We start from the raw sequence: 17390 nt of genomic DNA on the forward strand, positions 1-17390 counted from the left end.
TGCATCATTTTTATTTTAATAATTATTAGGCTATTAAAATACGACAATTGATATCATTATTCATAAATTTGAATATATATATATATATATATATATATGTCATATGTATAAGTGGATTTGTCTATAGTATTTATAATTTATTGTTAGTAATGTTTTCTAGATATTAAATTCAATTCAAAAACTATAAAATTTATAACATCCGAAAGTCTAATCTTATTTTGCTAAAATTGTGTTCATTCACAATTTTAAGAATTTAAATAATATAAAAATATATCTATAAATTATTAATTATTAATTTACACTATAAAATTATGTGATGATTGAGTTTTTTATTTGCTGGTGAATTAGGTTACTTGCTGGTAAATTTAGAATAATGTCTTTTATTTTAGAACATATCCTAATTAGAATATAACTTCTTGATTGATTATTCTTTAACATTTTTAGCCATTAGAATGTCATATAGTTTTTGGGGTAATTTTTGTGCTGAATGCTAGAAAAATTCGGCAGCTGGTCCACAAGCAAAGAAAGTAAGTCAATTAGCAGGATGAACCAAATAATAGTCACTAGCATATTATCAACATAATTTTTTTATCTTCTAACTATTTAACGCATGTTTTATTTGGTTGCCTACATTATATTAACTAGCTAATATATAATAAGTTTTTAAAAAAAAAACTAAAAATTTAATAACAGTATACAAGTAATCACTTAATAAGTGATGTAAAATTAATAAATAATTACATAAATTTTAACAATCTAAGTTAAATTAAAATAATTTTAATATGTAATTTTACCAGCAATATTTTATAATTGGTGTATATAATAGTTGTTAGCTTTCGATATCAATTACTTGCTGCAGATGTTTAATGTTACCCCAGAAAATAAAACTACTTGTGGTGAACCATCTATGTCTATTGTGTGGCCCGTGATTATTGCATTTGTCATTGACTTCGGTTATGCATACCTTAGTCTGAAGGTATATTTTTATTATTTTGACTTGTTAACTTCAGATGTTCCCTGCTGCAGCGATGGTTAGACTACCTAGGTTCTTTACTGCAAAGAGGGTAGCGCTACCTAGGTTCCTTGTTGCATATATGGTTTGGCTCGTTTTAGCTTGTTTTAGGTTTGAAAATGCTTAACTTCTAATGGCTCTTTTGTTCTGAGTGTTATCGCAGGTGCACAGATCATAGGCAAAGTGTTATTAGTTTCATGACCATTACCGCACATTAACATTTGATTAGTCCCGAATTGTTTATTCAAGACTTCCAATAAAGTAATAACCCACAAGGCCACAACCTCCACTTTGATGGCTTTTAGTGTTTTTTTTTTCTTTTCCTGTTGCTAAATTTAGAACAATGTTTTTTATTTTAGAACATGTCCTTATTAGTATACAACTTCTTGATTGATTATTCTCTAACGTTTTTAGCCATTAGAGTGTCATATAGTTTTCTGGATGATTATTTTTGTTGAATGCTATGAACCAAATAAAGCATATTATCGACGTAATTTTGTATCTTTTAACTATTTAACGCATATGTTATTTGGTTGCCTAAGTTATATATAGTTCGTGAGACGAAACCAAACAAATGCAGGATGGAATCATTCATTTTATCAAAAACAGTAAAAACAGAAAATATTGACAACAAAAGTAATGGGTCGCTCAGAACTCAGAATGCTTTTAGGCCCATTAATAATCATATTTTAACGAGTTGAGCATCTTTCTTCATCAGAAGAAAACCTAAATTGTTTGGTTTTAAATTATGAGATGTGATTAACCTAAATAAAGCTAAACAATATCGAATTTTGACTGGTCAACGGATCTTGAAGAATGGAATTTGATTATTGTAGAAGCATTAAGGGACAAATAAAGAAGATCAACTCTTGTTGACTAAGAGAATCCAACGTTTACGGTTTCATTATTTCCAAACATTTGAATTAACTTATAGGAGTATACTCCTATAAATTAAGGTTTTATTAGTGGTGAAGGCTTTAATTATAGAGATGTGATTGCTAATGCACACATATATGTAAAGTATTTCTTATTAGAAATACACGGCAAAAAGAACACCGAATACAACAACAGTTACGAATCAAAATGTTAGAAATACAAAAAAAATAAAGAATCACACAAGAAAAATGAAAAAAAAAAAAACAAAAAACAAAAAAAAACTAATTAAGAAGGAGAATTAATGGTGGAGAAAAATGTAGTGTTTGTCAACAGATTGAGATACATCCCAAGTACACGAAAGTCCCTTTGGCAAAGTGACAATATCACCTGCCCCAAACTCCACACACCATTCAACTTCTGCAACTGATGATGACGATGACGATGATGAAGATGATGGTGGTGGTTTAGGGTAAACCTTAACTCTACCCCTCAAAATGTAACATATCTCTTCTGCTTCATAAATCAAATGGTATTTCCCTGGTGAACATCCCCACCTTCAACAAACAACAAAGAAAACAAATATCCAATTTGATACCGTAAGTGGCAAATTTATTATAATCTTATAATCTCATGCAAAATTAATTAATTTGCCAAATCGATCTCACACCATTCATTAAAAGAAGTGAAACAAATTAAAGGAGAGAAATGGATCTTACTTGGGCCATGACTTGAACTTTAGTTCGTCAAGACGAGCTTGAGATGGTTTCTTCTCGACGATGATTCTTGGATTTTGATCTGCCATCCTCCTTTTCCTTTTAATCAAAGTATCTTTATTTTCCAAAGAGAGGAGAGGAAATGAGAAACGTAAAGAGTAGATAAGTATGAGAGTGTGTGTAATAATAATAGACTAGTTAAGCCTTTCTTTTGATGTATTTATTCAGTCAAGAGTTGGATCGATGGAGTAAGAAAGAGAAAATATATAATTAATTGACTAGAAAAAAGAAAGAAAAAAAAAACAGATTACCCCAGTAATGGATATGATGATGATGATGATGATGATGATGATGTTATTCAATGATAAAAGGATAGACTTAGAAACTCTATGAACCAAAAAGGTCTCTGAATCTAAGAATACAATGTAAAATTTACAATGATGAATAAATAGACAATAATATGATATAAAACATTGCCATAGTTTCAAATGTTATCTTTTGTTGACTGATAATAAAACACCATAAACTTAAAAAAAAAAAAAAGATCAACTAATTCTAACTTATATATATGGTAGTAATTAAATTTAACTCTTTTTCACAGATTCATAATCATTTTTGAAGTAAACATGCATGTGTGTATCTTGGATCCACTGGGTCAAAGGTTTGACTGAAAATCTAGTATGACCATCACGTGGCATAACATAACTGGGGTGTGGATAGTGCAGTATCTGACTAGATAAGGGAATCAATGGTTCTCGAAGATACCGACATTAATACTCAAAGTCGAATTTGTAGCCCACTTTTTACTTTCTTTTGTCTTTTACTTGATATATATACCTTTGCAAATTCATACAAAATCACACCTAATATGAAAGATCACAACACTACTCAAGGATATAAGGTTTGACAGTTTTCTTGAACTAAAAAAAGATTGGTTTAACCCTTAAATAAATCATATGTTGGAGTGGAATTGGATAATATAAAGTTGCAGTAGTGTAGGGGAGTATGTATGCAATTTTATTTTTTTTACATATTTTGTTTTTGTTTTTGGTTTTCTTTTTTTCTCCACCTTTTATTTGATAGATAATTAATATTTTGGCCATTTATAAATTTATATATCTCTTTCCAATACCCGTGTGTGTGTTTTGTTGCTTATTAACTTTACTTTTTTGGATTGTCGTCTTTATTTGCATAGGATGATGAATTATGTCCTTTGTACTTGTGTCTCATTCGGGACAGTGTCCTATAATATTTCTCATTTTAAAGTTTTTGATACGTTTTGTGTTATTAACAATTTAACATATTTATGGATACTTACATAGGTAGGCATGTGACTACTGCATACCATTTGTACATTTAAATGTGTGCAACTAGAATAGAAAAATACTTAGATTCACTTCTATTTGTTCACTTCCTCCTTTCTAACTAATCAAAATCTTCTAAACACTATTTCATTTTTAAAATAAATGAAAATTAAATTAAAAAGCAAAACCAATTAAAGAAACAAATTCTGTGTAATTTTAATTAATGAAAGTTAAATATTAGCTTGGTTTAGATTTTACAATTTGAACAAAATTATGTATCGATTTGGGTTTACAAATAAATTGTTTAGGGTTTAGATTTTACAATTAAAACGAAATTATATGTCGGTTTGGGTTTACAAATATTTTGTTTTAGGGTTTAGATTTTATAATTAAAACGAAATTATATGTCGGTTTGGATTTACAGATGAGGTGGTTAGGGTTTAGATTTTACAATTAAAATGAAATTATATGTCGGTTTGGGTTTACAAATGAGATGATTAGGGTTTAGATTTTACAATTAGAACGAAATTATATGTCGGTTTGAGTTTACAAATGAGATAGTTAGGGTTTAGATTTTATAATTACAACAAAATTATATGTCGGTTTGGGTTTACAAATTAGATGATTAGGGTTTAGATTTTACAATTAGAATGAAATTATATGTCGGTTTGAGTTTATAAAAAAATGGTTTAAATTTTTAATTTTATAATAATGTATATATATTTTATTTCCTTATTTTACATGGAGGTGAACGGAGAGATTCACTCCTATGGGTGAACGGAGACGTTCACCCTTATGGATGAACCCAAGTATTGTTCGAATAAAATATGTCCTCGTAGCAACTACCTAGACTCCTAACATTAACTATAGAGGAGGCCCTTTGATTTAGTGAAATTCAAAATTTGACACAGCAATTAGAAGTAAACAGCGAAACAGAAACTAATATACTTTTTATTCCCATGCAAAAGAGCAACATAATTAAGAAGAATATATACACACACCAAAACAAGAAGAAAAAGAAAAACACAAAGCTAAATAAACACTACTAAACCAAACAAAAATCAAACACCTAATTGTTGTCCTTCACCCTCCTTCTTAACCATGATCCCATTCTTGATCTCATCTTCTGTGTACATATACGCCAACCCTCCATGACTCGTCGGATCCACCCCGGCGATCTCATCCTCCGCCGGTATCCTCAACAGTTTAAGTTTATGTAAAATAAAAAACAGAGTTCCCATTGTCAAACTAACCCAACCCGTAATCACCAAAATCTGAACGACGTGCGCCGCAAGCAACCTACCTCCTCCTCCCATCAACAACCCATAAGGCCTGTTCGGATCACCTCCAAAGATCTCGGCAACGTATCTTTTCTCCGCGAATAATCCGGTGAATATAATCCCCCACGCACCACAACCACCGTGAAGCTGAGCCGCTTCTAACGGATCGTCGAATTCAAGCTTATCAGCTAGCTTATTGAATCCCATAAGCACCCAAGCCGCTACAAACCCGCATATAAGCGCGGCCCACGGCTCCACAACCGAACACCCGCTAGTTATAGCCGCGAATCCGCCTAACAAACCGTTACAAACATCGGTCACGTTCCAATACCCATCTATGAGTCTTTTCCCAAACAGAGTCGTTAGCGCCGCGGAGCAACCAGCTAACGTAGTCGTCACGGCAGTTCTACCAACAGCGCTCCATTGTCCGTAAAACGAGTTCCCCGGAGACGCACCATACGATTTAAAAATAGTAGCGAACGAGCCAGGGTTGAAACCATACCATCCAAACCATAACAGAAACGTTCCTAAAACAACCAACGTTGCGCTATGACCACGCAAAGTAACCGGTTTACCCGAATGACCAAACCTACCAATCCGTGGCCCTTCGATGTAAGCTCCCCATAAACCGGCAATACCTCCAACCATATGAACAACACCAGATCCAGCGAAATCAATCACACCTGATTGAAACAAAAGGTTCTCAGATCTAGCCGGAGAAGCCCAACCATCAGAAGACCAGAACCAATGCGACACAATAGGGTAAACAAGACCCGTAAGAAACGACGAATAGATCAAATACGCAACGAACTGAGTCCTCTCCGCGATGGAACCGCTCGTGATCCCAGCAGCAGCGATCGCGAACGTCCATTGATAAAGAAAATAAGGATAATCAAAAGAAGGTTTAGGGAAATCATTCATCCCGAAGAAATGTTTCCCGATGAATCCATTAGAAGGAGATCCATAGGCGAACGCTAAACCGAAGAGGTAATAGAAGAGACCTCCGGCCGCAGCGTCGATGACGTTGGTGAGCATGATGTTCATCGTGTTTTTAGCGCGGACAGATCCAGCACAGAGCATGGCGAACCCTAGCTGCATGGCGAAAACGAGGTAAGCAGAGAAGAGCAGGTAAGTGTTGTCGATGGCGTAAGCCGCGTCTGTGAATTTCCCGGCGACTGTATCGAATCTCCCGCAGATGTATTCTGCTGCGGCGGTCGCGTTGGCTCCACCTGATAGTAAAGGAATCAAATCAGAGGCGGAACAAGAGAGACTCGCCGCCATTTTTGCAACGTAAGAGAGGTTTTGATGATAAAAACAATATTTGAGAAATGAAGAAGATACAGAGAGAGAGATTAAGAGTTTATAGAGGAATTAAGGTTAGAGAGATTCACGAGATTCTGTTGAATCTTTATTAGTGGGGGAGAATGTTGAATCTTTCAGATTCTTTTCTTTTTTTTCATTATATTTACTACTACTATATATTTAGGATTTGTTAACAGTTTTATTCCACTATTCTAGGTATTAGCTTTGACTTTTCTTCTTTTTAATTAAATTACTGCTCTTTTTCCAAAGTTCAAAAATATTTTTTTTTGTAATGTGTGGACTATATTTTTTAGTTAAATAGTTTTTTTTTTTTTTTTTGGCAACATTTCCATTGCTGTTAGTATCTTTGACTACCATAAAAGTTGAATTTAATGGATGAATGTTGGGTGAGTAAATACAATGTAATTAATTTGGTTTAATACAATAAAAGAATTATTTAACAGGAAAAATAAAATTTATAAAAGACGGGAAGGAGTTTCAATCCTACTAATTGCAAAACCAGGAGCCGTTTTTTTAAAAAAACCTCATCAATTTAACTCGGACGTTTCTAAAAGAATTGATGAATTTATTTATATGGGTATTAAACTCCTAACCAGAAACTCTCGACTAATACTACTCTGTACAGATTTAAGGCTACAACTGAGTTAGGAAATATAGGACTAATCCTAAGGTCTCACTTTTTCAAGAAGGTTTCAAAATCGAATGCGGCCCTAGTAGCATTGTCTTGTCCAGACAAGGGACACACCATTGACGAGTCGTCCAAGAGCCAGTCTTCAAACTCTGACAGTAATTTATCATTACTTGTTCCTGATTGTTGCTGTTGTTGCTGGTTCGCCGCCGGAGGATTAGGAGTCATTGACGGTACTTCATTTGTCTGAACATTACCAGAATACATATTCCGGTTAAAATGTCTTGCCATCTCTTTCATGTGAGAAACTGTTAAATTTGAAACATAACCAGTAACGATCCTCTGCTGTGAATTGCCTTGTGAAGCAGTGGGAGGTCCTTGTGTAACAGGTAGCTGCTTGTGAGCCGTGAGCAATGTTCTGTAATCCGCTGGAGAAATGTAACAGGTAGCTGCTTGTGAGACTTGAGCAATGTTCTGTACACCGTTGTTTTCCGGATGAGAAACGCCTCTACTTAATCTTCGAGTCCGCAATGGATCGGAAGGAACAGCTTGAGGACTTGGATTGCCATTGTAAGAGCCGCCGCCTCTGTTTTTTGGTAATAATGACTGCACATCACGAGGTTGTGTCCCAGGATGTTTCGGAAGGGTTGTTTTTGATTGCCTAGTTCCGTGACCGCGTCTGGTGTATGTGTATACGTTCGGGTGAGTCGCAAACTTAGTAGTTGTAGTAGAGCAAGCCTGGATTCCAAACTGAGTTACAGGGGTAGACGAGTTTCTTGGCATCGGTAATGATATAGGCCGTGAAACCCGTTTACATTGTACTTTAGTCAAAGCAGGTTTTGATACAACCCGGGGAAGTATCTTTCCGGTCCTGAGAGATTCCCGTTGATTGTTCCACATCTGATCTTTATCATTGGCATGACAGTGATCAAGGATAGATAAGCTACTAAGCCAGTAAGTACACGGAGCACGGGTATCACAAACATAACAGTGACACTGTAAGAAACAAAGCAAAAAAAAATCAAATAAAAGGAATTAGCAAGAAAAGCATCATCATCACCTTTGTCAAAAAGATACCAAAAAAAGACAAAAACTTTACATTCTCACCATCTCACAGAACTGCTCGTGTAATGTGGAATTGAACGGGTACTTAGCACAAGCGTGACGCGGATGTGGGAAGTCCCTACAAGCTATCTACAAAACCAAAACAACTTCCTTAGAGATGTTCTTACAAACAGTATAAAGACTGAAACAGAGCAAAACTAGTTTAGTGATTTCAATATTCAAAACTATATAACACTTGAATAAAACTTAACATTGAATTGAATATTAAAGAATCCAATACTGAGTGGCTGCACATACCAAACTCAAGTTTCTATCTACAGTAAAAGCACACAGATTTCTACGAAAGTTAAGTTAAAGTTCTTCTACTCTACCCACAATTGACGAATCAATTCAAAATTAATGAATATCAAAAAATTGAGAGTAATTTTCAAAGTAAAAATCAAAACTTTTACCTCACCCTTTTGTCCTACGACTAGGACTTCATCAGTTCCAGTTCCACAAGTGTCAACAACATTCTCCTTAGCCGTAGGATCACAATCCAAAATCACACAATCGTCATCATCACCGTCTTTGTTCTTCACCATCAGATGAGACAAATCAGTACTTTTGGGCTTCTCGTCGGAAATTTCGAGAATTCCGTCAAACGAACCAGAGTAAACCACTCGTTTATCATCCACCTCTTCGTCCGAACTAATATCTACCACGATATTATGATTCATCGAAGCCATCTGAATCCTAACAAAGTTTTGTTTCTTTTTTTAAACAAATAAACGAAATTTGAAGAAGAAGAGAGTTCAAAAATGCAGGTAGCGTGTTAGAGAACACATGACTCGTTTTGCTTCATTGAGAATCAATGACACGAGCCAGGCGCAGATGATAGGAAGAAAAAAATAGATTAGGGTTTTGAATCGGAGAATATAGCAATTAAAAAAAATAATAGAAAATTTTGCATATTTTGAGGAAGAGGGTAAATATGTCAATTAATTTAATATTAAGGCCAGGCCCAGATCCAATAAACTAATATCGTTAACCCAATCCCGATAATTCCGTACTATAATTCATATGGTTTGAAATTTTGAATGATACTAACTACGGTAGAACCTCTATAAATTAAAAAGGTCGGGACTATAAAATTTTATTAATTTATAGAGATTTTAATTTATCGATAAATTAATAAAATATTAATTTATGAAGAGAACTTTTTTATCAGAAATTCAGAGTTTAGAAAAAATTGCTAGTACTATTTTTCAAGGTGATGATGTAGTTGAAGAAGATATGACGGTACCTTTAGAACCAGTTACACATAAGGAAGCAATTATCGCGTCAAGAACTCTCTATAATTTTTGAATGTGATTTGAGAACATAACACAAGAAGTTTTTGATGCAGTCAGAAAGATTAGAGATGCTCTCCAACAAAAATGCAAATTCAATAAGAAACAAACAACAATAGATTCATATTTCACTAGATTTTCTTAGATATATATATATATATATTTCTTAGATATATATATATACTAGTTTATTTGATTATTAATTTATGATATTGATGAGACCATATTTTTACATGAGATTTTCAAAAAAATTATTAATTTATTATTTTATCGAATAGTGTCCAAAATTACACTAGTCCCAACTGGAACTGGAAAAATTTATTAATTTATAGAGATTATTAATTTACCGAGTATTAATTTACAGAGGTTCTACTCTATTTATATATTAAATATTTGATGTTTTGTGTATCATCAAATCTTAATTCTAAAATTTGTAGCCACGAGCGTTTTCATTAATTTTATTCCAGATACAAAGAGTGAATTTATTAATCGAAATAAAAAAGATGACAATGGTTAATTTTAAATATTCTTAACAAACGGTGAATCGTAAATATTAAGAGCATGTTGATAGAGTTGATTTTTATTCAGTTTTTGTTGTTTTTATGATTTTATCTAACCTTTGTTTGTTTGACAAAAAAAAAAAAAAAAAAAAATCTAACCTTTGTTTTACTCTCAAATGTTAGTTCTATCTTCTATAATAATAATATTGGATCACTTGGATAGTTTTTCTTACACAACAGGCAACATACATATAGTGCTTCTCACACTTGCACCCATGCTTTAATTTGCACCATACTTCTAGATCCTAAACTCTCTTACACAAGCAAGTGAGCAACCTTAACTACTACAACAATTATTACACTTAGCCCCTACACTTAGCTATGCTTTAGACTAACAACAACTCTAACAATTCACTTGCACTTGCTCTAACTTAACTAGACTTAAAACCAAACTTATAACAAACCATGAGTTCCGATCCATAGGTGAGCCTTTCTTAACTAATAGCCCACTGTCTCTTATTACAAAACAGCACAAGTCCACTTCTTCTTCTTGCGTTTACTTGGCTTCTTCCTCTTTGTCCTTGACCTATCTTTCTCGACAACACATCTTCTGAATCAGTTGAGCTTCTTCTTCTCTTGTTTTTTCCTTTGTTGCATGATTCAATCAAGAACTCAATTCTCAAGACTCACTTTTGAGTTTTTGAGAGGTTGCCACTGACTACGATGAAACTCTTATCAACCAAAACAAAACATATCGATAAAATTCACATACATATATTATTCAAGATACGAGATACATTTGAGTTGACGCAAAAAAAAAAAAGATACATTTTAATTTGGATGTTTATACTTAAACAACACATGCATGTTTCAAGAACTCAGCATCAGTGGATAACTTAGCCAAAACAGTAGAGGATAAACACGTCTGAATCTCGATGTTTCCTGGTTCGATTCCCGGATAAGCAACGAGTTTGCCATCATAAGTAATCCCTGGTCCAGCTCGAGCCGCGATAGGTTTACCCCAACCGAAATCATTTCCATACACATTGAACCGAGGAGAGCTAGTAACGGCTGTAGTATTGGTCAAAGTATTGACATCTCGTAAACTCGGGTTCTTGACCCAATCCGCAGCAAACTCTCTGAACTCTTCATTCGTTTGCGAAGAAACACTTTTGTTTATTTTCAGAGCAGCCCAACCAAGGCCATTGTTAAACATCTCCCCGACGGTGGTCGTCGTAATAGCGGTCCCGACCATATTCCCGCAACAATCTTTCTCAAGTGGAGGGTCTAGCCTTCGTCTCAAATCCACGATTAACCGGCAACAAATCACTTCTTCCGAACTCAAATCACTGTTTCTAACTATCGACCGCCACATATACGCCGAGACCGCTTGAAGCGAGGAGATTTTCCGGTCATCGGGACTAACCTCGTCGTTGGCTTTAGCTTTGAGCTCAGAGATGTTTTCACTCGTGAAACGAAAAATCTTCTCCTGTAGTAGTAGCGACGATGAAGTACCAACAAGGTTCGGTTTCTCCGACGTCAATGAGGCCGGCACTCGGATCGGATACTCAATCCCGTCGAGAAACCATCCACGGTGAACCAAAGGAGGAAATGTTCTCCGATGATCGGAGCCGTTAAAGCAAATCTCCGACCAAATATTGGAGAAGTTCCAAATCGAAGTTCCATCGGTAACAAGGTGGCTATAACCAACGCCGATGAAAACTCCATCTTTAAGTTCCGTTACTTGAATCGCGATCAGTGAGTCAGAGATACCTTCAAGGCTTTTAACTCCGTTGCACGGGAAAAAACGTTTCAAGAACTCAGGGACAGTACCATCGACAGGTTCTAAAACATCACTCACCGAAACGGAGCTAGCTGAAGCGTGGACGAATCTTACACCTGAACCATTACAGTCGACGTAAAACGACGACGTTCCATCGTCGTCGTTTTCGATCTTCACGAGACGACCGGCGAATGGGTAGAAGATCTTCAAAGCGACGGAGAGAGAGGATTTTAACCGAGGGATGATGTTGGTCTCCGGGTCGGAGGGTTGAGGAAAGAGAAGACCTTTTTGTGCGTATTCGGATCCAAGAAATAAGAGATCCCATGGAGTAAGATGGATCTTAACCCGATCAGAATCCTCGTTGTAGCTCTCGGGTCGAACTATGCTCTTAGAGATCACTTCAACTTCTTCTCCATCTCCCATTTTCTCTCTTTTTTTTTTTGTTATGTTTTTTATCCGCAAATGTGTATACTGCATTATTATTGGTAGTGTTTTACTTAGGATCACAAAAAATATGCCGTGTAGACGTTATCTCATCTTTTTGGCTGGTTTTGATAGTCTGTTTATTTGTATGCCGCCGTAGTGTGTTTCACGTGCACAAAAACTGTGCCACATATACGTTATCTCCTTATCTTATTGGCTGGTTTTGACTTTTGATACTCTATTACTCTGGTTTTGTATGTCGTAGTGTGTTTCCTCGTTGTAGCTCTCTGGTCGAACTATGTTCTTAATTAGAGATCACTTCAACTTCTAATTCATCTCCCATTTTCTCTTTTTTTTTTTGTTATGTTTGTTTTGTTTTGTTTTTTTTATCCGCAAATTGCAAATGTGCATACTGCATTATTATTGGGAACTGTTACTATTATTAGGGTTTCACTTGCATAAAAAAGTGTGCCATGTAGTCATGTAGACGTTATCTACTTAACTTAATTATTGGCTGGTTTTTGATATACTCTTATTTGTTTGTCGTAGTGTGTTTCACTTCACGTGCATGAAAACTGTGGCATGTAGACGCTATTTACTCAGATCTGCTGGTTTTTTATATTTGTTGGGTTATTATAATATTAACGGTTCGTAGGCAGCAGATATTAGGAAGAACAAAATTGGATTAGGGTTTTGAATCGGAGAAGATAGCAATTATGTTAAAAAAAGAAAACACAAATTGCATAGTTTTGAGGAAGAATGTAAATATGTCAATTAATTTAATAATAAGGCCAGACCCAGATCCAATAAACTAATCTCGTTACACAATCCCGATAATTTCGTACTCTGATTCATACGTGTAAATTAATGGTTTGAATGATACAAAAAAAAAGTTTATTCTCTTAATTTAAAATTTGTTGTAGCCACGATCAGCGTTTTCATAAATTTTATTCCAAATACAAAGAGGGACATTATTGAACGAAATTTTAAAAAGTTGATAAATGGGTTTCTTTTAAAGTATTCTTAACAATTGCCGTTGCGGGTAAATTTAGAGGCATGTTTTTGTATAATCTCCCATGCTTCAGTGACATGCTTCTCCTCTGTTAATGGTGCACCAACGGCGAATCGTAAAATGAATTGTCCCGATAGAGCCTGTTTATTATATAATATTTAGTTAAATGTTAGTTTTCATTCATTTTCTTGTGAAGTAATATAAATCAGTACTCTTACCAAAATTATCTTCATATATAAAATAAAACTCACCGTGTGAGAGATGAAGATCTTGCCGGTGGAGTTAATGGCAGCAAGCAGTTCACGGTTGCGTTGGTTACACTTGTCTTCATCGCCGTCAACAGGCACAAGGCGAAAGCAAACGAGTGAAAAGTACCGAGTAGTGACAACCTATAAAGTTATAATTATGAAATAAAAATTATTTTATCTATTTTCAGTAGTTGGAGACTGGACTTGTTTATAGATGTTGATGGGATGGCTTATCATATATAGATGTGACGTTCATTGATGTTTTGATGAACCTATTTTTTCATAGGAATTGATTACCTCGAAATGTGGATCCTGAGTTACATAATCTTCAAATTGCTTAGCGAGATTGACATGTTCTCTTATAAAGTTTCTCAAGTTCTCGGAACCATAGAGCCGTAAAACCATCCATAACTTCAACGATCTGTATGAATCCAATTCGTGAATAGCATGTGCTTATATAATAATTTCTATATACTGTATATAGGTTTGCGTTAGACTTATACAGGACCAACAAATATAACATCAAATGTAACCAACCTGAATCTCCGAGAGAGAGAAATTTGCCAATCTTTATAATTCACGACGACATCTCTTTCAGAAACCTGATATATCCATTAAAATATAATTATCATCTCATAGAACATGTTTTCACCGTCTTAAAAAAATAAACGTTCTAATGATATATGCTGATATAAATCTATTGAACAAACTCTAAGGACAACTACTAATTTTTGTTCAACATTTTAATTATCAATATATATGGATATATATGATACGCTTTATTAGTTTCAATATAGGAAGGTGGTTCTTTTCGTTTAGGCTTGCAAGGAAATGATGATTAAGAGAGACCTTGACCTTATATTCTAGATACTCAGGATTTGTTTTCAGAGCATCGATGAGAGCGTATCGATCCTGTTTAATTCCAATATACACAACAACAAAAGAAAAGAAGTATAAATTGACTAAATAAAACAATAACTAAAAAAAGGTGAGACTATAAATTAGTAATACTAATATAGATTGAGGAAAAAGAGGTAAAACATACCTTAACCCAAAGGGGTGAACAAGTTTGATTAGCAAATAACCATTTATGAGCATTCATGTTAAAGGAGTCTGCGTTTTCAACCCCATCAATAAATTTTCGATATTCTGGACATATACACGCATTCCCTGCATAAGCTGCATCCACGTGCATCCATATCCCATATTTCTAACAAAACATACACAATTTGATTTTCAATGCCATGTACTAATTATATATATATATAGTCAGGCACCCAATTTTTTTATTTTACCAAATTAAATTTACTTATTCCAAATTCAGATGTCTAATAATTGTGGTTGTCGAAGCAATAGTGGTAATTATTGCGGTGGATGAAGTTGGTTAGAAATTTAGTGATGCAGTCCACAAATAAGTTGATTATTTATTAGATACTATGTTTAAGTACCTTTGCAATTTTCCCCAATGGGACCAAAGGATCAACCGCCGCTGACGACGTTGTGCCAACCTGAAAGCCACCACGTACACTCGTATAGTTAGCAATGGACGAAATATATACCCTAATTAAAAAGAGGTAGGTACACAATATATATGTATATATACTTAATTGGTATTGGTAAATGGTAATAAACTATTTATATTCAACACATTCATGATGTGGATTTTAAGTTTTGAGTTAAAAACTGTGGGGTTTTAAGTAATTACAGTAGCACAAATGAAGAAAGGCATAAAACCCTTAGCGATATCATGAGAAATAGCTTCTTCAAGTGATTCTGGAAGCAATCCATAGTTCGTGGACGAATCAGTTTTGAGTAGCCTAATGTTTTCTTCATGTATTCCACCAATCTATAAGTATATATCATCATCACAGTTAACATGACTAATTAATCAGTGAATTAGTATATTAAAACGTAAAAAAAATAAATATTACAACCAACCAGACAAGCCTTTCGGAAACTAGAATGGGTTTGATCAGAGGCATAGACAACAAGTTGTGGAAGTACTGTTTTGCCAACTTGCTTTAAAATTCTGTCTCTAGCAGCTAATACTACCACAAGTACTGCTTCACATCCTGTCCCTTGGATCACTCCTCCTCCATGTCCTTTTTTAATCATTCATTTTTATCAATTCATTGAAATTATTAGATTGGACACAAAATAAAATTCATTAAAAAACAATTTGTTTTTTTGACAACTAAAAAAACAATTGTTAATTATTAAATCATTTTAAGATCAAATAACAGTTTAAAGAAAAGTTTCTGTTAATCAACCTTTTGTTCTATTATCTTTTTTTAACTCCGTCAAGTTTTTAGTCCATTAAACTCGACGGATGTGTGAGTGGAATCTTTCAATTTTTAGAAGAATGAGATCAGATTAATGACGAACCTGTGGAGAGAAAATGGTCGGGGAGTTGTAGCAATTTAGCTAGCCAATCAAGAACGATGATTTCGAGCTCAGTAGCGGCCGGGGAAGTTTGCCAGGTGAAACCAACGACGCTCAGGCCGGCGTTGAGCATCTCTCCCAAGAATCCGGCCACAGTCGTGCTTGATGCATAGTAAGCAAAGTAACTCGGGCTTTGCCAGTGAGTTATTCCCGGCATTATCTTTTTCGTAACGTCTGTGAATTAGAATTATGACAACATCAACAAAACAAAAAATCCCATTTAAGTATTATATATAGGTTCTGTTTGTAAGTGCATGTTTACTAACTTTGCTCTTTAACAACAAAAATGTTACAAATTGTGCTTTTATAACAAAATATTTATACGTACCGTCGAGAAGTTCATTCAACGATTCAGGTTGGTCAGGTGCTGAATTAGGCAACATGTCACGGAGGTAACCAGGCTGCGTCAAATAACTAACAAATTATTAAATTTTTTTAAAGGTATTAAATATTATACATACATCCAAAATATATAACAGTATATAGAAATAATGATACTTTGTACATATTATATATGCATACAAAAACAATTAATATATGAGTGGTCACATTTATAGACACGTAGTGAAAAAGTTGAGAAGATGATTAGGAACCTGAACTTGGGAAAGAACAGGGAAATCTTGAGGCGAGTCTTGAAGGTCTCTGTAATAGTCAGCAATAAAATCAACCATTATGTGACCTTGCTCTCTCAGCAATTCACTGTCCATTGGTTTCATCTTTATCACATTTGCTCCTTTAACTTTTTCGTTACCATTAACGTTACCATTGCCATTGCCGTTGCCGATGCCGTTACCATTCCGAATGCCGCAGTTGCCGGTGCCGTTGCCGGTGCCGTTGCCAAATTCCCTGTCATGCATGTGTACGTTGGATTTTTACATAATATAATTTTCTTTTTGAAATATCATGAATATAATATTAGTGTAACACATTAATCATTAAATTAGAAACGATAGATGATAACTTTTAATATATTAATTTTTACATAGAAAAGGTAGAGATTAGAGGAGATGCTTACATCTCGAAAGGTACTGGCAGCTGTTGTATCCCTAAGAATCTGTGTGTGTGTTTTATTAAGGAAGCTTTGTAAATTGCATGACTCAATAGGCTCACCTTTGAGGGTTTATATACTATAAATAAAAATATGTCACTCTCTATTATCATAATTGTAGAATTTATCATAATATAATACACTTCGAAAAAAATTCGAATACTGGAATAAACACTTATAACACATGCATGCTTCCACAGTTGCATCTTTTTCTACTTTTGGTTTTTCTTTAGATTTTTTTTTTCGTTTATGGTTTATTTATTTATTCATAAATGATGGACATTGGACACCACACAAATTATTTTTCTTGTTAGAACACTTTGCACTTTTGTAACATTCTCGTGTCTTTTCTTTAGATATTGGCATTCTTCTTCTTTTCTCGTTTATGGTAATTTACTTAAA

General features: G+C 34.3%; 4 protein-coding genes and 1 non-coding gene across 7 annotated transcripts; all 5 read right to left on the reverse strand.

Moving 5' to 3' along the window:
• Positions 1-2024: 2024 nt before the first annotated feature.
• Positions 2025-3127, reverse strand: LOC104717324 (uncharacterized). 2 transcript variants are annotated; one of them, XM_087470153.1, is made up of 3 exons: positions 2913-3127; positions 2605-2716; positions 2025-2442 (listed from the first exon to the last, which is right to left on the reverse strand). In XM_087470153.1, the coding sequence occupies exons 2-3, from the start codon at positions 2688-2690 to the stop codon at positions 2187-2189; spliced, it is 342 nt and encodes a 113-aa protein (XP_087326279.1). In that variant the 5' UTR covers positions 2691-2716; positions 2913-3127; the 3' UTR covers positions 2025-2186. The 2 variants fall into 2 exon arrangements, with proteins under 2 accessions (XP_087326279.1, XP_010433177.2); XM_010434875.3 differs by lacking the exon at positions 2913-3127 and having other exon boundaries at positions 2605-2828.
• Positions 3128-4840: 1713 nt separating this feature from the next.
• LOC104722005 (ammonium transporter 1 member 4) lies at positions 4841-6620 on the reverse strand. Its single transcript, XM_087468264.1, has 2 exons — positions 4925-6620; positions 4841-4874 (listed from the first exon to the last, which is right to left on the reverse strand). The coding sequence occupies exon 1, from the start codon at positions 6464-6466 to the stop codon at positions 4967-4969; it is 1500 nt and encodes a 499-aa protein (XP_087324390.1). The 5' UTR covers positions 6467-6620; the 3' UTR covers positions 4841-4874; positions 4925-4966.
• A 432-nt stretch (positions 6621-7052) lies between these two features.
• LOC104774205 (RPM1 interacting protein 13-like) lies at positions 7053-9149 on the reverse strand. 2 transcript variants are annotated; one of them, XM_010498863.2, is made up of 3 exons: positions 8654-9149; positions 8244-8330; positions 7053-8132 (listed from the first exon to the last, which is right to left on the reverse strand). In XM_010498863.2, exons 1-3 carry the CDS (start codon positions 8927-8929, stop codon positions 7182-7184), a joined length of 1314 nt encoding a protein of 437 aa, XP_010497165.1. In that variant the 5' UTR covers positions 8930-9149; the 3' UTR covers positions 7053-7181. The 2 variants fall into 2 exon arrangements, with proteins under 2 accessions (XP_010497165.1, XP_087324422.1); XM_087468296.1 differs by having other exon boundaries at positions 8236-8330; positions 8654-9123.
• A 1639-nt stretch (positions 9150-10788) lies between these two features.
• Positions 10789-12351, reverse strand: LOC104717330 (putative acetyltransferase At3g50280). Its single transcript, XR_015568808.1, has one exon. It is a non-coding gene; the product is annotated as a putative acetyltransferase At3g50280 (transcript).
• Positions 12352-13115: 764 nt separating this feature from the next.
• LOC104717329 (tyrosine decarboxylase 2) lies at positions 13116-17087 on the reverse strand. The gene is made up of 13 exons (XM_019230499.2): positions 16956-17087; positions 16534-16786; positions 16269-16341; positions 15884-16114; positions 15437-15600; positions 15204-15344; positions 14947-15006; positions 14544-14708; positions 14354-14410; positions 14036-14100; positions 13796-13919; positions 13502-13639; positions 13116-13390 (listed from the first exon to the last, which is right to left on the reverse strand). Coding segments are annotated over exons 1-13 (1602 nt in total). The 5' UTR covers positions 16958-17087; the 3' UTR covers positions 13116-13261.
• Between the last annotated feature and the right edge of the window lie 303 nt (positions 17088-17390).

This window comes from Camelina sativa, chromosome 10 (genome assembly GCF_030686135.1).
Source record: "Camelina sativa cultivar CO46 ecotype springtype chromosome 10, ASM3068613v1".
Lineage (NCBI taxonomy): Eukaryota > Viridiplantae > Streptophyta > Magnoliopsida > Brassicales > Brassicaceae > Camelina > Camelina sativa.